Source organism: Myxocyprinus asiaticus, chromosome 40, assembly GCF_019703515.2.
Source record: "Myxocyprinus asiaticus isolate MX2 ecotype Aquarium Trade chromosome 40, UBuf_Myxa_2, whole genome shotgun sequence".
Lineage (NCBI taxonomy): Eukaryota > Metazoa > Chordata > Actinopteri > Cypriniformes > Catostomidae > Myxocyprinus > Myxocyprinus asiaticus.
The window spans coordinates 21628801-21652854 of NC_059383.1; the positions used below are offsets into that span (position 1 = coordinate 21628801).

The 24054-nt window shown below is 38.0% G+C and overlaps 1 protein-coding gene and 2 non-coding genes across 6 annotated transcripts in view; 2 read left to right on the forward strand and 1 right to left on the reverse strand.

The window, feature by feature from the left end:
• The window catches only part of LOC127431111 (beta-galactoside alpha-2,6-sialyltransferase 1-like), a 570878-nt gene that overhangs the window by 675 nt on the left and 546149 nt on the right, over window positions 1–24054 (forward strand). For 2 of the 4 annotated variants that reach the window (XR_007895526.1, XR_007895527.1), the window contains exons 2-8: window positions 5736–5942; window positions 6143–6514; window positions 6880–7144; window positions 7302–7399; window positions 9063–9164; window positions 9562–9736; window positions 10320–11963. Coding sequence is in view for 2 of the 4 variants with exons in the window: in XM_051681374.1 (XP_051537334.1) it covers window positions 5736–5942; window positions 6143–6514; window positions 6880–7144; window positions 7302–7399; window positions 9063–9164; window positions 9562–9736; window positions 10320–10600 (1500 nt within the window). In the remaining 2 variants the exon portion in view is untranslated. Of the gene's footprint in view, window positions 1–5735; window positions 5943–6142; window positions 6515–6879; window positions 7145–7301; window positions 7400–9062; window positions 9165–9561; window positions 9737–10319; window positions 15342–24054 lie in introns of those variants that run through there. The other 2 variants (XM_051681374.1, XM_051681375.1) reach the window with 1 other exon arrangement.
• trnad-guc (transfer RNA aspartic acid (anticodon GUC)) lies at window positions 9274–9345 on the forward strand. The gene has a single exon. It is a non-coding gene; the product is annotated as a tRNA-Asp (tRNA).
• trnad-guc (transfer RNA aspartic acid (anticodon GUC)) lies at window positions 21281–21352 on the reverse strand. Its single transcript has one exon. It is a non-coding gene; the product is annotated as a tRNA-Asp (tRNA).

Genomic DNA, 24054 nt, shown 5'->3' on the forward strand with positions numbered 1-24054 from the left:
CACCCTTATGTCGCGAACAAACGTTTTTTTAATTCTTTTTGAAGGCCATGTTTATAAATAGCACACAGATCAAGTTCGTTTCCTGTCGTAATTTTAATCATACCAATACAATATGTGGCTCAGTTTGTACGGATTTAATAAAGGTGAGAGTGCTAAAATGCAACTAGGACACCCCCTCACTTTAAGGATGCAAACGGGCAAAATTAGTATTACCATCATTATTATTTTAGAGAAATAGCCCACAATGTGCACTGATTAAACATTTAACTGTGCCACTTACAAGGGCAAAGAAGATAATCACCTTTTTTGTTTATTTATTTATTTATTTTTTTCAAACAATAGTGGTTAACAATTCATTTTGTTTGTTTATTGTCACCATTAAAGAGTATGCTTCAAGGGATAGTTCAGCCCAAATTACAATTCTGTCATCATTTACTCACCCTTGTTTTGTTCCAAACCCATATGACTTACTATCTTCTGTCGAACCCAGAAATGTTGTGCAGTATGTCTGTCACCATTCACTTTTATTGCATCTTTTTTTCCAGTGACTGAGGCTGTCATTCTTCTTATGTGCACTTCACAGAAGAAAGTCATACTGAGAAACAACATGAGAGTGTTTAAATTATGACAGAATAATACTTTCTTTAATGCACACACACTTTAATGCTCAAGTCTTCTTTTCTTTTTTCTTTTTTTACACTGAACGTCAAAGTGTGCTTTTGTGGTTGAAGTACAGTTTCCTGCATCATGATCGGTGTTGAGCTGTTACAGAATACATGTAACCAGAGGTTGCACTAGAAAAAATCTTTATCCATCACTCTGATGAAAAAAATTGGTTTCAATATTTATATCGATCTACTGATATTTTAAAATGAGTATTTGCTGAATAAAAGCAACTTATGCTTGGTTAAAAATTTTATATTATTTGATTGAAAAAGCATGTTGAAATTACATGTATCAAATATAATACAATAGGCTTTTGACATAAATCTCTGAGCTTTGAAAATTCTGACATATATTTTTTATAAGATATTTTTAAAGTGTGAACTAATATTTCTGTGTATTTTCATAAATGCATCCTGCTCATTTATGCTCATGATAAAGATCTCATTATTGGGGTTCACGTGACGCCATGCGAGAGACAGACGTGTGAGACACGAGCTCTGCAAACTTTGTTAGTTTTTTAATTATTTTCATGTTGTGATCCGGTGAGATTCGATACACCCAGTTACATACTTGCTCTTTGAGGTAAACATGGCAAAGAAGTCAAAATTCTCAGACTCTCAGACATTAAAAGACACTTACGTGTTCAAGCTGAGGCTTCTGATGGAACTGCGAGCCGGGGACTCGATTTGGACGGCATGTCGGAGGAAGATATTCAGCGTCAGTTGTCCAACATGTCGGTGATGTTGACGAAGGTTCTTGCTGACTTGGAGGATCTCGCTGTAATACGTCGATCAATTATGGCGATGGAAAAAAAAATCTCTGAGTTGTTTACAAGAGTGACAGAAGTTGAAAAACGAATCGATTATTTTGAGTCATCGGAAAGGGAATTATCCGCTAATCTGCCTACGTCCAAAACAGATTTGGAACTGATTTAGGAAAAACTGGAATATTTCGAAAATATGAGCCAAAGGAATAACATACGAATTGTTGGAATTCCTGAGCATGAAGAGGGCAGAGATATGGTGAAATTCCTGGACGAGTTTTTCCCGAGTCTGCTCGACATAACAGGCCATAAACTGGAAATCGAGCGAGCTCACAGAGTCCCTGCTCGCAGATCTGCTGAGGGAGATAGGCCTTGATCCATTCTGGCCAAATTTCTGAAATCATCCGATAAAGATCTCGTGTTGCGCCAGGCAAGGAGTAAAGGGAAGCTTTCTTGGAAGAACCATAATATTTTCTTGTTCCCGGACTTTGTGAATTCGACAAGAGAAAAACGCGACCAGTTCAAGGAATGTAAGAAACTTTTACACCAACAGAAGGTCGCCTTTGCATTGATGTTCCCGGTCAAACTGAGAATAGAAACGAAGAATGGTCGCAAAGTATTTACTTGTCCAAAACAGGCACTTTCCTTTATAAATACATTGGAGTAAGCCATTTGATGTTTCTTATAATAGTGGACTGACTCGCGGTTCAGGTACTCTATTATCTGAAGAAGCTGGATGCCATTTTTGTTTCTTTTTGCGTTGACTCCACCTAGCGGCTGGAGTTTGTTTTATGGCATGACTCCAAGAAACTTTTGCATTGATGGAAGATTTTTTTTACACTGAAGTTCCCGGCCAGACCGAGAATGGACACTTTGGATGACCACAAAATATCTACATGCTCACATAAAGGACATCTTTTATAAAGTTGACAAGCTGAGTAAGTTATGGTGTTTTTTTGTTTTTTTTTTGAGCGGCCTCCGATTTATTTTGGTTTTTGATCATCCGAGTAACCGGAATGCCGGTTTTGTGTTTCGTGCTGGCTCTGCCTAGCGGCTAGAGCTTTTTTTGTGGAATTACACTACTTCGGGACAGTTGTGGTTAAATATGTTTGTTCTTTGTGCTTATGCCTCCTAGTAGAATGATTACCTCATCTGCTGCACTCATAACAGCCATCTTACTGAACAATTGTTTGTCTGTCCGAGGAAACTGAACGGCTTTATATCAGCTGGAGTTTATTTTGTGGAGGAACACACCTTCGAGACAGTTCTGTGAATGAATCTACATGTTTTTTCTGTTATTCTGCCTGTTGGCTGGGGTCTGTTTTACAAAGTATTTTCTGTTATGTAATTGTGCCTCACAAAATTTGTGCAGAAGCACCGGACTTGAATAATCCGATGGCAAAGTTGTCGCGGGGGTTCTCGCATGCGTACACGGACTCTTTGAGTTTAGAGGGATTGTCACTGGTTGGTGCTGTCGTGCATGGGGTTAATGCGCACATTTTTATTTTTTATGTTTGTTTTGTTCGGGGTTTGATTGTTTCACTAATGGGGAATGTGGTCTGTATAATCTTGTTTTTGTTTATTTTTTATTATATCAATATGTCAAACTTTAATATGAATAAGTTGTCTCTCTCCACATGGAATGTGAATGGGTTGGGGCACCCTATAAAAAGAAGGAAGGTTATTTCTGTTCTTAAGCGTAAGAAATATGATATAGTGTTTCTTCAAGAATCGCATCTTTCCCCGCAGGAAGCTGAAAAATTTGGTAAGATATGGGGTGGACATGTTTTCTTTAGTGCTGGCTCAAGTAAGAGCAGGGGAGTTATTATCCTGATAAATAAACATCTACAATTCAATGTCTCAAACAGACTAAAGATAAATTAGGAAGAGTCATTGTTGTTTTAGGAGAAATTCAGGGGCAAAGGTTGATTTTGGCTAATATTTACGCACCTAACGTTGATGATCAGGGCTATTTTATAGATCTTGAAGGGATGTTGCAAGCTGCTGGCATCTCTCGTGACATAATATTGGGAGGAGACTTTAATCTTTTGATGGACTCAGTCCTTGATCATAGTGAAGCAAAAGTGTGTAAACCCCCTAGAGTGACATTGACGCTTCACAAGATCTGTAAAAATCTTGGTCTTGTAGATATTTGCAGACTTTTGAACCCATCTGGTAGGATTCATAAGATTTACTCTAGAATAGATTTTTTTTTTATATCTAAGTCCCTCATTTCATCTGTTGTTGATTGCTCAATTGGAAATATCTTAGTCTCAGATCATGCCCTGGTGAACTTAGAGATGTTGCCATATACAGAGAAAAAGAAATCATATAGTCCATAGGTTCGTGCTCTCACAACAAATTGGGCTAATTTGAAAACACAATCGTGGGATAAAATCAAAGAATTGCGAGCTGTGTTTTTGGGTACTTTAAAAATGGACCGCGGTCACCAAAAGGTCTGATGGTAGGCACTAAAGAATAGAAATTCAACGTCTTATTCATGTATAATTATTTCAGGATTTAAAAGCTGGCAACCACACTGGCACATCTTAACAATCAGCACACCATCAACTGTGCAGCAGTTTTAAAACAGTCGCCAACGTTATTTCCACAGATTGAATATTTGCACGCATGATACATTGCTTCCCACAATTGTTGCTGTGTAAATACATTTATACCGCTGCAGATGCGATTTCTGTGTAAAGGTGAAGACGGACAGCTCATGATAAGCATTTGATGAGTCACGTCCATATCAGAAACTTGCATAACTGTTGAGAAATAGCAGTTATTAATGACAATAATACTATGAATAAGTAAAATATGTGAGAAAAGTACTGCAAAGACTGATTCAGATCAGAGTCCAAACAAAGACAGAAAAACCTCAAGTAAATAACTACTGTAAAATTTGTAGCTTATAGACGTATGAGGCTAGTTCAGTGTGACACACATTGTAACATACAGGCCTATTAATATTATTTCATTAATATCAGTTATCATCTCAAAAATAAATATGGTTTATTTGCATTTCTTATCTAATTTTGTGTTAAAATGTATTATTCTTTGTCAGTCCAATCAAATAATGGCTTAAGAAAAAGATTGAAATGTTGTTAAAATATTTAAATATAGTAGTTGACCACAAACTGCCTTCTGTTTGTCTTCTGCCTTCCATAAAGGAAAACATTAGCGTCCAACTCCAATCATCTCATCTAATTTAAAGAAACTAGCTATTCAAATGCACTTAGATTAGTTAAAAGTGGTAGTTTAGTGGTTCAGATAAGATAATAATGACATATCACACTTAATTCCTCCAACTGTGCCTTGCCTTTATTAATATGTATTCTAAAAGTATTCTTGTATTCTGAATACACTACTTTTTATTCTATGTATTCTGAATACTGAATCTTAACAATCAGCTGAATACAATTAAGAGAAAGCATACTTTTATTTTTTTTCCCTCCCCAATTCCCAATATGCTCTAAGTCCTCATGGTGGTGTAGTGACATGCCTCAATCTGGGTGGTGGACAATAAATCTCAGTTGCCTCTATGTCTTAGACCATCAATCTGCCATCTTATCATGTGGCTTTTACAGCAGAGATGTAGTGCATGTGGAGGCTTCACATTATTCTCTGCAGCATCCATGCACAACTCACTATGCACCCCACCAAGAGTGAGAACTACACATTATAGTGACCATGAGGAGGTTACCCCATGCGACTCTACCCTTCCTAGCAACCAGGCCAATTTGGTTGCTTAGGAGAACTGGCTGGAGTCACTCAGCATGCCCTGGATTCAAACTCATGACTCCACAAGTAGTAGTCAGCGTCAATACTCGCTGAGCTACCCAGGCCCCCCAGAATACTTTCTTAAAGTAATCTGCCCAACCCTGATCATAAAGTACCAAGACAAACTATTTAATATAGCTTAACATTCATTTATTGTGTTTATTACAGTATGTGCCATGAAATTAGTTCAGAGTATAATATGAAGTCATTTAAAAACATTAGAGACACACCATAACACATGGTTTCTCTAGGTCATAAATGGCTAAAGATGCATTTCTTTAAACACAAACAGATGGTTAAATTTAATCTACTAAGAGCAGCAATTCCCTGGTGTATTAAAACTAACCCGTTCCTTCCTGACTGAACAGTGTTTCAAACTATTTTCCTAAGATATGAACAACCTCTGCTGTCTTCGATTGACTCTAGTACGCTTCTATGTTCTTCCCAACACCTTTTGCAGATGTCATCCACAACATCACAGACTCCTTTAATTTTTCTTAATATTGTCTGTTTCATTACCCAGATCCCAGGGGCTGCCATGGATCGTGTTAGTGTACTTTGGCGGTTGAGGCGTCGTGCCCATCGAGGGGCACTGTGCATGGCACTGTTCTGTATGACTATGGCTCTCCTATACACATTTTGTGCTGAAAACAGCATACCAGTAACAGATGCCATTTTCGGGGTGAAGGCAAGAACTCGAGCTCAACCAAGAGCTCATGCTAATGTTAAGGTATGTCAAGTAGAATCACTCTTTATTCTATGCTTGAAATAGGCAAAAAGTACATGAAGGCTTCATAATTAAATGGATAGCTCACCCAAAAATGGTGCATGCAATTCATATTCACCTAGGCTTCTACTAGTAGCCTCTATAAATAACCCATCTAATAAAAAATGTATAATCTCACTGAATGTGACATCGATTTATTAAAGGTTTTGCGTGGAACAGGAGGATCGAAACCCATTTATACTGACCCTCAAAAGCTCCCAGGTGTCATTCCTGGAGATCCTCAAAAACCTATTCCTATCCTGTCCTCTGTCAACTACTCTATGGAGAGCACTTATAAAGACCACAGCCTCAGGGGCAAAAGAAAAGAGCATGGGCTATTTTACTGGCTTCTGGCCCACCCACTGAGATGTGCTCTGGAGACTATTTTTGGAGGCCGAAGGAGAGGAGATGCGGGTGCTGCAAGTGGTGACGCTGTTGTTTTCGGGCCTAATGGAGCACTCGGAGAGGTCTGGAATGATGAGATGTCGAGCACCATGCTAGGAAAAAGGCTGAGAAAGGTGGTACAGAACTATCAGGTGAGGAAAACTGGAAGGCATCAGCCCTTCAAAAAGTCTTTACTATATGAAAAGGCAGCAACCAATTGCAAGGATTGCAGCTACTGCTCAGCAAGGCATGAATCCTCCACAGTTAATCCACTTTACATAATACTCTGGGGATGTACTGCAAGCTCTGAAAGCTCTACTGCTTATATAAATATGAAATGACAAAATCATACTCCGTGCAAACTATTACTTTTACCATGTCTGTCTTTGTGTCTGTCTGTTGTCTACAACATATACTATTGTTAATGTCAAAACATTTGTCTACATAAAAATAAAAAACTGGGTCACTGGAGAGCTGTACCATTTCTACATTCATTTACTTTCTTCTTTCATTTTAGGCAATGAATAAATATGGGGTTCGGTACCCTGGAACTGAGGGTGCAGCACATCGGTCTAAACTCAGTGGCCCTGAACTGTTGTGTCAGATAAAGGAGATGGTGCAGATTGCAACTATCACACCAGACATGGAGCCATTTGCTGGGTTGCCCTGGGCCACTAAATTACCATCACGGCCACTGACCTCTGATATTGGCCCATTCCAAACATGTGCAGTGGTATCATCTGCAGGTTCTCTCAAAAATTCTGGATTAGGGAAGGAAATAGGTAAACCCTAAAGTTCTAAAGTAATCTGGACCTATTTCTTTTGTCCTGAAATGTACCCAATACTTCAGTGTGGTATATGTATAAAAATGTTGGCTTGAATGAATTACCTATAAAGGAATTAAAAATGAAAATAGTTTTGTTAATATCTGATTTCTAGATGTTCATGATGCAGTGATACGGTTCAATGCTGCACCGACTGCAGGATTTGAAAAAGATGTGGGCTCCAAAACGACAGTGCGTCTGATCAATTCCCAGGTATTTTTTTATCTTTGCTTACTAAGAGGTTTAAAGGGATAGTTCACCCAAAAATGTTAATTCTCTTATCATTTACTCACCATCATGCCATCCCAGATGTGTATGGCTTTCTTTCTTCTGCAGAACACAAATGAACAATTTCTCAGCTCTGTAGGTCCTCACAATGCGAGTGAATGGTGACCAGAACTCAGAAGGTCCAAAAAGGACATAAAGGCAGCATAAAAGTAATCCATACGACTCCAGTGGTTGAATTCATATCTTCAGAGGGGATGTGATAGGAGAGCATGAAAAACATTAATACTGAAGTCCTTTTTTTCAGAAAAAGGGGTGAAAAAAAAATTTGATGATTGGCCAAAATATTTAATAAACATGTAAGGGGAGGGAATTGAATGACAAATCTGCAGAGTTTTCTGCTGAGTTCTGCGTGTCTAGATTCTGTCTGGGCCTGCATATGACTTCCTTTCTTCTGTGGAATGCAAAAGGTGATTTTTCTTTTAAAGATTATCCTGGCTGTTCTTTTCCATATACTATAAGTAAATGAAGCTCCATTTGAAGCCATTAGCCTCCTAAATAACTACAATTCTCTCTTTGGTTCATATGACTTCTGAATCTAACACACTATGCATTATGTTATGCATTGAAAATCTTGACATTTGTCCTCATATTGACACTCTTATTGATGTGAGTTCATGAGAGAAGTAGCAATGTCCAGTTAGTGAACTAAGCATTTTTTTTTTTTTTTTTTTAGTTAGTTAGATCTTTTCAATGAATCGTGTTGACCTCGGTCACAAAAACCAGCCTGAATGATTCATTCACAAATTGGACTGATCAGGTTCTTCAGTTCAGATCACTGATTAAATTATGACTTTCAGTTTCAGTCTGTTAAATACACAAAACTCCAAAAATCACAAAAATCTTATGACTTCAGAGGAATTGGAATATGACGTACAAGTTGTACAGGCCACTTTGATGGTACAAAAACGACAGGCCCAGTCCTCATTCACTTTCATCATATGGAAATGAGTGGATAAGAAATTCTTCAAAAAGTCTTTTTTGCGTTCTACGTAATAAAGTCATAGAGATTTAGAATAGTGCAAAGGCATAAATCAATATTTTGTATATTTTAATTATTAGCATTAGTCGATAAACTTTCCCATTTGGCCAATAAGTTTTGCAAGCCATGACTTACCATAGTTTGTTTTGTTGTTACATGACTTCAGGTTACCACAATAATAGACCGGCAAGCAACAAAGTCTCATTTAAATAGTACCATAGCTCAGCAGATGTGCACAAGCTTGTGATGTTTAGGCGCTCCCATGTTAAATTCTACCCCTCTCTCTATGTCTTCTGAAGCGATATGATCACTTTGAGAAACAAACCAAAATTTTGATCCTTATTCACTAAAAATGTTGACATATGCAATCTCCTTGTTGTGTTCATGAGACACTTGTTCACATACTTCCACGCACTTAATGCTTGTGCAGAGCACTGTATGGACAAAAACACATCATACATCCTACAAAATATATTTTGTGTTCTGCCAAAGAAGGTCGTACAAGACATACGCGTCGCCCATTTAAAAAATCCATATCAGTTGATCTCTAGTTTGGAATGACATATTATGCTCATAAAAACAAAAATGTTTGTTCTTTCTATTGCACAGGTAATGGCATCAGAAGAACACCATTTCCTCTCCAGTTCTTTGTACAGTACAGGAATTTTAGTGGGCTGGGATCCTGCCCCCTACTCCTCTGATCTACGTGAGGTATGAACTCACCAATCCAAGTTGTTTTGCCATGTTTTTGTCAAGTTAGTAATTACCTTCAGAGACCTCAACATTTTAAACACATATAAAAGATAAAATACTAAGCTAATCCTCGTTAGTATAGTGGTCAGTATCCCCGCCTGTCACGCGGGAGACCGGGGTTCAATTCCCCGACGGGGAGGAACAGATGTGTTTTGCCCTTTTGTTCTTAATAGCTAAACAACACACCGTTTCAGTACCTTTCCACTAATGCATTTAAGTGCAACAAATGCTATACTTAAGCAGGCAGCATTAATATCAGAAGGCCATTTAAAAAGTGTTTAACTAGAGAAAAAGGTAACAATTGATTTCGAACATTTCTTCAATGATTTTCAAACTTTTTTGTGTTGTCTTGCAGTGGTACAACAAGACAGATTATCCAATATTCAAACAGTATCAGCGATATAGACGATTACACCATCAACAGCCATTTTATATTCTGCATCCACAAATGGAATGGCAACTGTGGCAGCGAATACAAGACAATATGGCTGAGCCTATACAGAAAAACCCACCCTCATCAGGCCTTTTGGGTAAGTTTGATTAAGGTTAAAAAGTAAAGCAAGGAAATCTTTTCTGAAATTTGGATTTAGGTTTAACCCTAGAGGTGTTATCAGTCAGTTATCATGTTGTGCGGGACGTATACTGACAACTAGTGGCACTCATGCAGCATCACGCAAACTGTTTTCAGATAGAGATGCCATTTTACAAATGCACTATTTGCAGTCAGCAATGATTAATTTATTTCGCAAGTGAAATAACAAGGACGTTACTGAGATAAAAGCAAGTGATATTCAGCTGATCATGTCATTTTAGTGTCGCCCAATGAGGCAAATTCGCTCTATGTAAATAAACTGATTATTACTGATACTAATATGACTGAAGTCATCATCACATGCGAGTGTACATGATTTTAAAAAAAATTTAAAAGTAGTATTCATTCATGTTTGCATGTGAATTTCTGAATGCACATTTAAGTAAACTTTGCTGTTTCTACAACTGGCATTGTTCTAGTTTACCATAAAAACACATTGTATTTGATACCTTCTATACCTTCTGACTGATTGAGTGAAGAAAGAATAAGGATTTTCACCTTCCTTCCACATTCAACTGTAGGCACAGTTCTAATGATGTCCCTGTGTGATGTGGTACATGTGTACGAATTCCTGCCTTCACGACGGAAAACCGAGCTATGCCACTACTACCAGCGCTTCAGTGATGCTGCCTGCACCCTAGGAGCCTACCACCCATTAATGTATGAGAAGAACCTGGTAAAGAGGATGAACCAGGGCTCTGACCATGACATTTATACACATGGCAGGGTCACGCTCCCTGGGTTCACGACAATTAACTGCACTCATAGCTCTACTTACAAGACTCTGTCAAACACAATCTGAGGGTACCAATCTATCTTTTTGTACATTTTCAGAATGTAACAGTAAAGTGGCTGCATGATTCATTCTACAAATGCAACAAGTATCCCATTTGGTCTTTGAACCAGGAGTCAATTCACTGAAGCCACCTAGCTGATAGCCATTAGCAGGTTGCACAAACTACAGATGTAAAAAAAAAAATGCAGTGGCATTTCACACAAGACAAATGTACAAACACTGAATCTATGATTTAAGATATTTCCTCATTCTAAGACAAAATATGTCTCTATATTTTAAAGTAGCTCAATAATCTCCATCCATACAAGTGTAGCAAGCAAAGCTTATGTCCAAAACCCCCCCCGCCCTCGCCACTTCCATAATGTATAGGCTTTTAATGTATGCAACTGCAATCCTGACAACACATTATACAATACACAAAACTGTTTCCAAAACCATTTTCCAACAGTAGCTGGGTTTCCATCCACGTATTTATATGCACATTTTGGGATATTACATAAAAACTGCTGGTTGGAAACACCAAGATTCAATTAAAATCTCCAAAATGTGCATAAAAAAATTATACGCTCACTTGAGGTGGATAAATGTTTCATTCGAAAAGAACAAAAATTGCAAACAATATGATGGAAACACATTTAATGAATAAACTCCTTTTGAAATGATTAGGAATGCAAGATGTGCATCAAAAAAAGTAATGTGACTGAATAACTCGTTCATAACTGGACTAACCAGCGGATCAAACTTCGCATCTGAAATGTTGCTCTGGTCATCCTGAAATAACAGTGTCCTGAAAATACAAAGCCTGAATAGAGCAAACAAGTCTTGAACAAACTTGAACTGTGCCGAAGAGCAGGTTCGCATACACATAATGCTCCTAGAAATGTATGATGTGCTGTCGCTCCCAGACATAAGACAAAGTTTGTTACAGTATTTTGTCTGCCTGCTCTAAACCGCGAGTATTTTATTAATAAGAGTTACAGTGCCTACAATTTATCCGGGAGTGATGATTTTGTTCTTTTGAACACATGGGATGGAAATGTGGCTTTATTCGCACATTGTTTTTTTGCGACATTATGGTTTTTCACATAAATTAAATTAGCAACTTGGATGGAAACATAGCTAATGACACCTTTACACACCTCACACCCTTAGCATACTAATGCTTTAAATCAATGTCTTTAAAGAAAACTATATTGCAAGGCCTAAAGATCTGTATGCATTCATTACACTGTGACATGCTTTCTATCATAGCACTCTTTAAGTCGTACAGTTTTTGGCGAATATCCTTGCATGCTTAACTGAAATTGCCCTACGTCATACACTATATTGCCAAAAGTATTCGCTCACCCATTCAAATAATTGAATTCAGGTGTTCCAATCACGTCCATGGCCACAGGTGTATAAAATGAAGCACCTAGGCATGCAGACTGCTTCTACAAACATTTGTGAAAGAATGGGCCGCTCTCAGGAGCTCAGTGAATTCCAGCGTGGTACTGTGATAGGATGCCACCTGTGCAACAAGTCCAGTCGTGAAATTTCCTCGCTACTAAATATTCCACAGTCAACTGTCAGTGGTATTATAACAAAGTGGAAGCGATTGGGAATGACAGCAACTCAGCTACGAAGTGGTAGGCCACGTAAAATGACAGAGCGGGGTCAGCGGATGCTGAGGTCGCCAACTTTCTGCAGAGTCAATCGCTACAGACCTCCAAAGTTCATATGGCCTTGAGATTAGCTCAAGAACAGTGCATAGAGAGCTTCATGGAATGGGTTTCCATGGCTGAGCAGCTGCATCCAAGCCATACATCACCAAGTGCAATGCAAAGTGTCGGATGCAGTGGTGTAAAGCACGCCGCCACTGGACTCTAGAGCAGCGGAGACGCGTTCTCTGGAGTGACGAATCACACTTCTCCATCTGGCAATCTGATGGACGAGTCTGGGTTTGGTGGTTGCCAGGAGAACGGTACTTGTCTGACTGCATTGTGCCAACTGTGAAGTTTGGTGGAGGGGGGATTATGGTGTGGGGTTGTTTTTCAGGAGCTGGGCTTGGCCCCTTAGTTCCAGTGAAAGGAACTCTGAATGCTTCAGCATACCAAGAGATTTTGGACAATTCCATGCTCCCAACTTTGTGGGAACGGTTTGGGGATGGCCCCTTCCTGTTCCAACATGGCTGCGCACCAGTGCACAAAGCAAGGTCCATAAAGACATGGATGAGCGAGTTTGGTGTGGAAGAACTTGACTGGCCTGCACAGAGTCCTGACATCAACCCGATAGAGCACGTTTGGGATGAATTAGAGTGAAGACTGCGAGCCAGGCCGTCCAACATCAGTGTCTGACCTCACAAATGTGCTTCTGGAAGAATGGTCAAAAATTCCCATAAACACACTCCTAAACCTTGTGGAAAATCTTCCCAGAACAGTTGAAGCTGTTATTGCTGCAAAGGGTGGGCCGACGTCATATTAAACCCTATGGATTAAGAATGGGATGTCACTTAAGTTCATATGTGTCTAAAGGCAGATGAGCGAATACTTTTGGCAATACAGTGTATTTTTGGTAAACTTTATACCTATGGTATTTATGTTATATTTAGGGACTTCATGAGAAGAAAGTTCATAATGGATAAGGAATGTCTGTCCTGTTTTATTCAAATTTTAAAATCTTCAATTAAAATTAATTTTAATTTTAAGGAATATTTTGGGTTCAATCCAAGTTAAGCTCAACGGACAGCATATGTGGCATAATGTTGACTTTCACAAAATTGTATTTTCTTAAAAAACAAAAATCTGGGTTACAGTGAAGCACTTAAAAATGAAGTGAATAGGGCCAATCCATAAACAATAAAGTACTCACTGTTTAAAAAGTTAAGCAACAAGATGTAAACAATATGTGTTAACATGATTTTAGTGTGATAAAATCCCTTATTAAATCCCTTATACCGCCCCCCCAATAAATAATTTTTTGAGGTAATCAACATTACCTCAAAAATGCTGTCGATTTCTTTTTTGTGATTAAAAAGTTTTGATTTAATACACATAAAAAATACATTAAAAAAAAACAACATACAACAAACCATTAACCAATAACAAAGGGGGAGGGGGACAAATAAATGCCAGCATGAAAGAGCAATGTAACATAAAAGTAGAACACAAATGCTGTCGACTGAGCTTAACCTGTATTGAACCCAGAATATTACTTTAAGCCTTTAAAACACGAAAGCGTACATACGTTTGCATTTTGAAGAGCAAACTCTGTAATCTGCAAATTGTGTATTTTTTATTTCTTATGTAAAAGATAGTGTGTTGATTCTAGAGGACATGCATACATGTATACTGTCTCTATTTACTCAAGTACACAGATATGTAAATATGTGTATATAGATTATTGCTTCAAGCAAAGATATCATTAGAAATTCCTGAATGAAGAATATTCAAATTCTTATTTTCAGAGACAGACTTTCTAGGTAAAGAACATGCTTTTTAAATTAACAGAGAAGGGCCTTAAATTACAATTACAATGTGAAATTATGCTTTTTTTTTTGTTTTTATTCAAATCTGATATTACTACACATGCTCATAATTATTTTCTGATGGAGATTTATCTTGATATTTAATTTGTAGCATTCTGCAGATTACTATTATTATGTCAAAAAATGAAACCAGCCAGTGGAACTGTGTTCTCGGATTACAAATAATGATGTTAATTTATAACATCATGCTGTTGTCTGAAGACTGCACTTTCTAAAATAATTCAATAGATTATGTCAAGCCTTGCGTGGGTAAACCAATCTAAATCAAATGAACTAATCTGGACTATGCACTATATGGACAGCTGGCAGATGTACTGTATATACCTTTTATTTGTATCTGATACCTTTCTCTTTGTTTATGAAAGTATATATATATATATATATATATATATATATATATATATATATATATTAGGGTTGCAATGGTATGAGATTTTCACAGTACGATAACCGTCTCAGAAAATATCATGGTTTCACGGTATTACACAATTATTATTATCAGTTACAATGACCCTTAAAGGAAGGGGGTTTGTTTGGTTGAACAAATGCTTTATTATAATTTAAACTTGAAACCATTATTTTTAATGGAAGTATGTGTAAAAAAAGCCTCCCTTTTGAAAATAATTAAAATAGAATAAATAAGAAAGCTAACAGAATTATAATAATAAACCAAATTATAAACATGATAAAAAAAATAGTATGTAACTACAACATGTTATATAACTAAAGCATGTTAGTTTACATGTTAGCATAGCATGTTAAATTAACTACTAAATGAAAAATAACATCAGCAGAGTGAGCTTTTAAAGTAATGTCCTATGATTATTAATAATTAACATATACTGTAGGTGCGCAACAGCGCAGCCAGACTGCTCCTGTCTGGACCTTTAACTCAGTGGTTCTCAACTGGTTTTGCTTCAGGCCCCAGATTTTACATTGGAAATCAAGTGGTGACCCACCATAGTAACCTGTATTTAATGTATCCTGGGTCGCATTTCCTTTTATGTTGCATAGTTTTGTTCATGGTTTTCAAGTACAAGGGCATGCATCAAGTGACATTATTTTACAAAAGCGACAGGAAGTTTCCTCTCCCCCATTTAAAAAATTGAAGAGCATATTTACTTATATGAGCCCATTATTATCCCGTTTGTTTCCTAATTTCAAACATAATTCAAATAGAACATACAGGTGCATCTCAATAAATTAGAATGTCGTGGAAAAGTTCATTTATTTCAGTAATTCAACTCAAATTGTGAAACTCGTGTATTAAATAAATTCAATGCACACAGACTGAAGTAGTTTAAGTCTTTGGTTCTTTTAATTGTGATGATTTTGGCTCACATTTAACAAAAACCCACCAATTCACTATCTCAACAAATTAGAATACATCATAAGACCAATAAAAAAAAACATTTTTAGTGAATTGTTGGCCTTCTGGAAAGTATGTTCATTTACTGTATATGTGCTCAATACTTGGTAGGGGCTCCTTTTGCTTTAATTACTGCCTCAATTCGGCGTGGCATGGAGGTGATCAGTTTGTGGCACTGCTGAGGTGGTATGGAAGCCCAGGTTTCTTTGACAGTGGCCTTCAGCTCATCTGAATTTTTTGGTCTCTTGTTTCTCATTTTCCTCTTGACAATCCCCATAGATTCTCTATGGGGTTCAGGTCTGGTGAGTTTGCTGGCCAGTCAAGCACACCAACACCATGGTCATTTAACCAACTTTTGGTGCTTTTGGCAGTGTGGGCAGGTGCCAAATCCTGCTGGAAAATGAAATCAGCATCTTTAAAAAGCTGGTCAGCAGAAGGAAGCATGAAGTGCTCCAAAATTTCTTGGTAAATGGGTGCAGTGACTTTGGTTTTCAAAAAACACAATGGACCAACACCAGCAGATGACATTGCACCCCAAATCATCACAGACTGTGGAAACTTAACACTGGACTTCAAGCAACTTGGGCTATGAGCTTCTCCACCCTTCCTCCAGACTCTAGGACCTTGGTTTCCAAATGAAATACAAAACTTGCTCTCATCTGAAAAGAGGACTTTGGACCACTGGGCAACAGTCCAGTTCTTCTTCTCCTTAGCCCAGGTAAGACACCTCTGATGTTGTCTGTGGTTCAGGAGTGGCTTAACAAGAGGAATACGACAACTGTAGCCAAATTCCTTGACATGTCTGTGTGTGGTGGCTCTTGATGCCTTGACCCCAGCCTAAGTCCATTCCTTGTGAAGTTCACCCAAATTCTTGAATCGATTTTGCTTGACAATCCTCATAAGGCTGCGGTTCTCTCGGTTGGTTGTGCATCTTTTTCTTCCACACTTTTTCCTTCCACTCAACTTTCTGTTAACATGCTTGGATACAGCACTCTGTGAACAGCCAGCTTCTTTGGCAATGAATGTTTGTGGCTTACCCTCCTTGTGAAGGGTGTCAATGATTGTCTTCTGGACAACTGTCAGATCAGCAGTCTTCCCCATGATTGTGTAGCCTAGTGAACCAAACTGAGAGACCATTTTGAAGGCTCAGGAAACCTTTGCAGGTGTTTTGAGTTGATTAACTGATTGGCATGTCACCATATTCTAATTTGTTGAGATCGTGAATTGGTGGGTTTTTGTTAAATGTGAGCCAAAATCATCACAATTAAAAGAACCAAAGACTTAAACTACTTCAGTCTGTGTGCACTGAATTTATTTAATACACGAGTTTCACAATTTGAGTCGAATTACTGAAATAAATGAACTTTTCCACGACATTCTAATTTATTGAGATGCACCTGTACATATTACATAGGAGGAAAGGCTCCTCATTACTATGGTTAGGTCAGTGTAGCTAGTCTTATATAACAGTAATAATAATAATAACAAATTACAGTATTTATGAAAAAATAAATACTAGCTGAAACACATTTTGAAACTTTAACTACAACTGCCACTGTTGATATATGAAACTATAAAATTTTGTCAAAAATATAACAGTTACTTTTACTCATGTAAAATCGTGAAACAATTTTGTAAAGGTGATGATGTATAATAAAAAAATTTTTTTTTTTTTAAATTGCGCATAGCACAGTGTTGCTCTTTTCCTCCTCAGTGCTGTTTGGCATGTCAGGGCTGCCTACTGTTTGAGAGGTTTGACTTGAGTTCCTCCGTAATGCATTAAACTAGAAAAGTCTCACTAGAACTGAAATTGGTCACATCAGTTTTGAGGTCTGCCCTTCGCAATATCGAGGGAAGCCCGGTTGTTGCACGCGCGTGCCAGAGAGTAGAGCAGATCATGATCGCAAGCTGGTTATGTTACACTTGCGCGAAAGTGCAGATCAGAAGCCTTTAGCTGATTGTGAGATTATCATTAAATCTGCCTTGGCAGTCCTAAAAAGGCTATCAATTGGGTGGCCGCCGAATATCTTCAATGGGAGAACCATGGCATTGTTCTTTCCCTGCTGTCCACGACCCAGTCGAATAGACCTGCGACCCACTTTTGGGTCACATCCCACCAGTTGAGAAACACTGCTTTAACTCACACACACACTCAGTTATGTCAGACCCCCTCACCTCGCTTCTCTCTGACATTTTCTCCGCTGCATGTGTGTGTGTGTGGCGCAAGTTGACGAGTCTGACAGGCAGTCGAGGAGGAAAGGAGATGCACACACGCAGGTGAGATTCTCCGTCCGGTTGCATTTTTTTTCTCAATACCGTAGATAAGCAAATGTACATGGTATGAAAACCGTCAATTTTCATACCGTGGTATTCCGTGAAACCGGAAGGGAGGGGAGTACGTCAAGCCGGAGGTTTCCCCCGGAAGGAAGGTGGAGGAGTGTGACAAGGGGGAGGGCGTGGCCGGGCCATAAGGGTGCATGGCCGGCACCAAGTAACCTAATCAGCTGGAGAGAGAAATAAAGGGGAGCCGGAGACTCCAGTGAGAGAGAGAGAGAGACAGACACATGGAGTTATGTTTGTGTGTGTCTTTTGTGTAATGCTGAAGTTCATTTGTATCATCAAAACAATGTTGACTGCTCAGCTGGGTCCCAGTTTCCTTCTTTCCCGACAGAACAGAAGTCTTTTACACTTCCCTTTAAACATTCTGTCAGTATTGCGATGAATTCTTTTATTAGGTATAATCCTTGTTGAAACTCTGTTACCAAAGTTGCAGAAGTCTTATTTTTAAGTTTTTTTTTTTTTTTTCAAATTAACATCAGGACTGTTTGGAATGTGGTAAATGTTGGGGGCGTAACTCAGTAAAATGGAGCATGACTGAGCAGAACTTTTGTGCTTTTTGGACGGTATGCTCTGTACTTAGATGACATCAAATTTTCTTCACTTACAACAGAATGGGAACAACCACTTCACCACACTAAATTATTAAAGTCACTGGATCACTTAAGGATTTATCTAAATCCTGCATGATATATGGTCCACAAGTTTAGGCTATTACTGAGTGGACAGGTGGGGGACATTGTGTGCTCTAAAGAGGAGTACATGAAATTTTCAATAGAGCAAAGGGTATTTCCATGCCATTTTCAGGTCTAGTTCTGTTTTAACTGATATGGATGCTATTAAAAATTGCAGACACATCATGAATGACACTGAAACCATAACTGTTATTTAAATGCTCTCAAAAGGGCAACCTTTCAGTTCTAATTAGTGGTCGACCAATATGGGGTTTTAAATGGCCGATGCCGATATCCAGAATGCCGTCATATCACACAATTTAATATAGTAAATATCAAACCTAAAATTTCAACAAAAAAAAAAACAAACAAAAAAAAAAACCTCTTATTTAGCACTATATTTACTCAATTTCACACAAAACTAAAAAATATTGTATTTTAAATGGTAGATAGCCATTTCTTCAGATTTCCGTTTAGTCATCACATTTTAGAAATGTATTTGCACATGAAGAAATTGTTAATATATTAGGAAGAAGGAAATAACAGTACACACAGTAGTCCAGCAACCATGGATGGCATGTCCACGTTAGCAATCGCATTTTCTCAAAAAATACAGAATCAAACCAATTGTACATAAAATGCATAGTGAATAAGACATTTACTTATAGCACACGTGAAGCACTTTTACCTTGGGCTGCATCCAAAAATGGAGGCAGCTGACTTGCTACCTAATCAGTTAATGGCTTAACTGACATCTGTTTTGAATGAATGGAACTTAAGGAAACTGGTCTCCGAACAGTTTGAAAAGCACCTTATTTTCATCACAGGCAGCATTTTCCTGGTTTCAGACACAGCCTTGAAGTTGCACTCAAGCGCTCGACGGGAAGAAAACGCTGGATTTTCGTGAGGTTCGTGAATGACATCTGTTTAAATGAGATATCTGCATATTTGCAAACAGTACATAATACAAGTTTTATTGATATTTGCCTTTCCTAATAATAAAAAGTTACAGGGAACTGTTGAGGTTAGACTGTTAGAATACGTGCTTCAGAGTAAAATGTATGAGCATTCCACAGGATGCTGGATCTGCTGAAGTTGTGTGAGGTTTGTGTATTACATTGGTTTAAACGAGATATGCGCATATTTGCAGACAGTATATGATATTAGTTTTATTGATATTTGCCTTTTTATCATTAGACAAGACAGTTAAAGTTACAGGGAACTGTTGAGGAGAGAGAGGGAGAATGAAACAGACGAGCACTTCAACATTATGAGCTCAAACGCGTCTGACGCGGCTCTGATATACTGACCGTTTAAATGAGACTGTGTTGCACACCAGACTATTACTGTAGTAACATGATGGCATGTAACAACAAACTGTGACTGGCCGTTTACACCTCTCAGTCACTTCAATTGCAAGCAGACGATTTTCAGCGCCCTCAAGAAAAAACAAAAACAAAACAGCCAAACGGGAAAATGTATTGCCCGATGCCGATAATGAAAAAAGTTAGAATATCGGCCGCTTTATCGACCTCGGTGATATATATCGGTCGACCACTAATTCTAATGGTTCACATTCACATATGTTCTTCCTGTGTAAAGAAAATGTGTCATTATAACATCATCATTATTCTTCTGCTTCAATTTATGAATTGTTTAACTGCACCATGCAGTACAGTATACTATGTTCAAGTGTAGGATGTAATGTGATAAATCCTAAAATGGCCAAATTTGGTTTCTTACACCAAATACTATTTTTCTTTAACAATAACTGAATGAAAATCAAACATCATTAAGACCCTGAATGTACATATTCTTAAATGGCAGTATGGCTCTTAGTAAATTTGGAAATTAACCACAAATCTGCCTGTAATATCGGCACACCATTGCACAGCTCTGCAAGGAAAAGTAGATAATTAAAACAACTACTGCTTACATTGTGTTTGTGTCACTTTCTTTCAGGGGTTGAGAGGTTCTCTTTGAATTTAGATACTCTATATTGCATATTATGAATAGAAAACAATAGGACAATTCATGGGATGAAAACTGCATACCAGAAAATAAAGATTTGGTCTCCCCATCAGGGAATTGAATCCCAGTCTCTCATGTAACAGGTGGGGATAATTACCACTATACTAACGAGGAGCTCTGTAGACATGGCCTGCCGACGATGACTGAAATAAATACACCTCAAAGGAGTAGCACTCATTTTTTGCAGTTTAGTTTTAAACCAATAAGCTTTTAAAGTTTCTATAAAAAATACAAAAATAAAAAGATCTATTCTAGTTTAAAGGACTAGTCTATTTTAACCACGGCCACTTACCTGGAATTCCGAAAAGAAAACTACATGTGAAAGGCTTGTGCATCTGTCATGGTTCAGGAGTTCACTGTGAATGAACAAAACAGCAAAAGCAAAATTTAGATATGTTCATGTTCTGTTAGCACCTTATCAGTCGAACCTTGCTCTGTGCATACAAATTGTGACTCAATCTGTATGATCACTGAAGCAAGTACAACTACTTCTGTCATATGGACTGGTATTGTCCTCTAGTAGAGTATGTGACTGGTATATTTTTGTTTTGTATGTCCATAACGTCTTCATACTTTTGCATATTGTGTGTAAACATGTTCATGTGGATCTTGAATTCTCAGTCAATGCACACATGGTTTAAGAAACCATTCTTATTCTCATGTGAGGCCTTGATTAAAAAAAACTAGTGCTTTATATTGTTAATGTATTGAAAGGCTGTACTGTACATTGAGGACGAAAAGCTTTGTATCTCCCCGTCGGGGAATCGAACCCCGGTCTCCCGCGTGACAGGCGGGGATACTTACCACTATACTAACGAGGAGTGACTTACTGCAAGATGGTTTGGCTGGACTATAAACCACCAACGTTAGCTCTATGAGAAAGTTTAATATTTAGTAAATTAAATTTCCCGTGGGTTGTATCAGGAGGGACAGGTGGCGGGAACATATGGTTCTAACCATAGATCCACATGCCTTTAAACTCTGTAAGATATATATTCCATTAAATGGACAACAAAGCAGTTGAAATGGATATCGCTGTGTGGACATTGTTTATTCCAAACTATGAGTAAAGAACATCTTATCACCTTGCCCTGGCTTATAGGAAAGCCATTACACATGGATAGCTGCTGTGTAAGAAATTCCAGGATAATTGTGTGAATTTGCCAAATGCATGACCACTGTTATCTATCCTAGAGATATGGTGCTCACATTAGGGCTGGGTGATATCTTAAAAATACCCCTCTGCCGAGGGTAAATGAATTGTTTTGCTTTATTGATTTTGCTTTAAAAATTTTATTAATTTATTGAAACATGAAAAACATAAACAAAAGACATTTCTAAATTCAAACTGCACTTTAAACTAAACGAAAAAAGCAATACAATATCAATAAAATGATAAAAAAATCTTATTTAACCACCTCCCCAAATCCAAACATTTACCATCTCCAATGGCTCCATTTGCCATCACGCAGGTGGAAATCCACAGGTGGAAAATTACTAATAGCCTACAGATTAAGAACTAAAGACAATTATAAATGTAAAGGCAATAATAATCAAAATAAATAAGCCTAATAAATTCCCTTGTGTTCTCAAAATAATGCTGCCAAAAGTGTGTTCTTATCATATTTGTGTTTGTATTGCCTTTTGGTAATACAGTTAATGATGCATTAAAAAAAGAAAACTCAATTTTAGGTTCAAGGTGATCATGTCTTGTATTCTATGACAATCACTTTCATTTTTGTTTCTTTAATACAAAGATATATATTACTTAACCAGAGTTGCATTCACAATGCATGCTAACCGTGTGGAAATAAAGTGAACTAAACTCACAGCACCTCCTGATGATCAGAGATAATTTACAGCATTCTCATAAACAACATTATTCTTGCAAACAGTTTTCAGACAAATGAAAGAGAAAAGAGTGAAAACTCTTTACATGCGTGTGTTCCACATGACAGGCCCCTGCTGCATGCCTCTTAACAAACAGTGAATCAGATACAAGCATTGACGGCTTTTCTTTTGTCTGTTCTTAAAAATATAATAAAGTGTGTTTCTTCAAGTGCCTGTCTTTGTGACTAACAGCATTTCTTGTTATGTGTCACCCTGAAACGTCTTACAGGTCGCCCACCTGTTGCGGGTAGAGGAGCAAAATTACCCGCACATGAACTACATTTGGATAAAAAGCTTGCAAACTGTATTCAGCCTTGTCGCATTTGGCGGGTGCTAGTTTCACACCCTGACCAATGTTTAATATATAGTATTTGGCGACTTCCCAGATCCATGGTTTTGCCATTTCCCAATATTGGGCAATAGTATTGTGTGTCGGCATTAGGATCTTTATAAGACATCGTTGATATCCAATAACATAGTCCTATCGCCCAGCCCTAGCTCACATATCAGAGAAGCAAAGCAAAATATCCCTGCTGTTGTACAAAGAACTTAAGAGGAAATATAGGTGTTCCGATTCCATTACGTATGCAGTACACCAAATCTTTTTTACAAGCTTTTGTGGCTATCATTTCAACCTTGTCCTAGTATGCAATGGTGAAGAAATATGTGGGAAATGTTTTTACACTGTTTTCTTAGAGCTCACACAGGAAGCCTGACGATAGGGGATACTTACTACTATAAATAAAAATAAATAAATAAATAAAGAAGCCATAATGTTGTAATAGTAGTCAGGCTTATTACTTAGTCATTACATTCTAGTGACTCTTTTGGTTAATATGTCTCATGAACTAGGTTCACTAAAAATATATGAAGTACAGCACAGAAAGGGAATTGCTTTACATGATCATACACTGTAATTTACTACTGTGAAACTTCAATACTATTTAAGAAGAATATTTTTAGCAACAACATCAAAATATTATAACATTGGTTGGACTAGTGTGCCACCAAGTGGACTGCAGTGCTTTGAAAACAATAAAACGTCTCGGTTACGTAGGTGAACGAGACATTGTGTTTGCTATCGCATTTGGAGAGTGTCCTTCCACACGACCTAGTTGAAACCTCTCTACAATAATGCTAATATTCTAATATTGGCTATGGTGTTTGAGCCCTGCCTTTTTAGGCACGAAGCTGTCCACTATAAAAGCAAGCATGCACGCAAACAACATTCCTCAGAATTTTCTGACTGAGGGGCAAGGAGTGCATCACTCGCACCACAAAAGAACTCGGAGTCTTGAAGTGCAGCCAGCGTTCTCAATGTCTCGTTCCATTCCTCTCCAGGGGAACCAAGACGTTCCCTTACGACTCAGTACACTTGACATTGTATTTGCTAACGCATATGGGGAACAGAATCCAATCCCATCCAGAGAGGAAACATGCCGCCAGACATGAGTATGCCGCAAGTGAGTGACCCTCATTTTGGGCCAGGAGGGGAGTACTCAGAATGAATATATGAATGTGGCAGCGGGGGTGTGGTCAAGCATCTGTCCAGAGAGAAAGCGGTAAGGGGGCTTGCCCCTGAGCTAGATTATGTGTAACACCTGTCTCTAATTCCAGTGAGCATGGGGAGAGC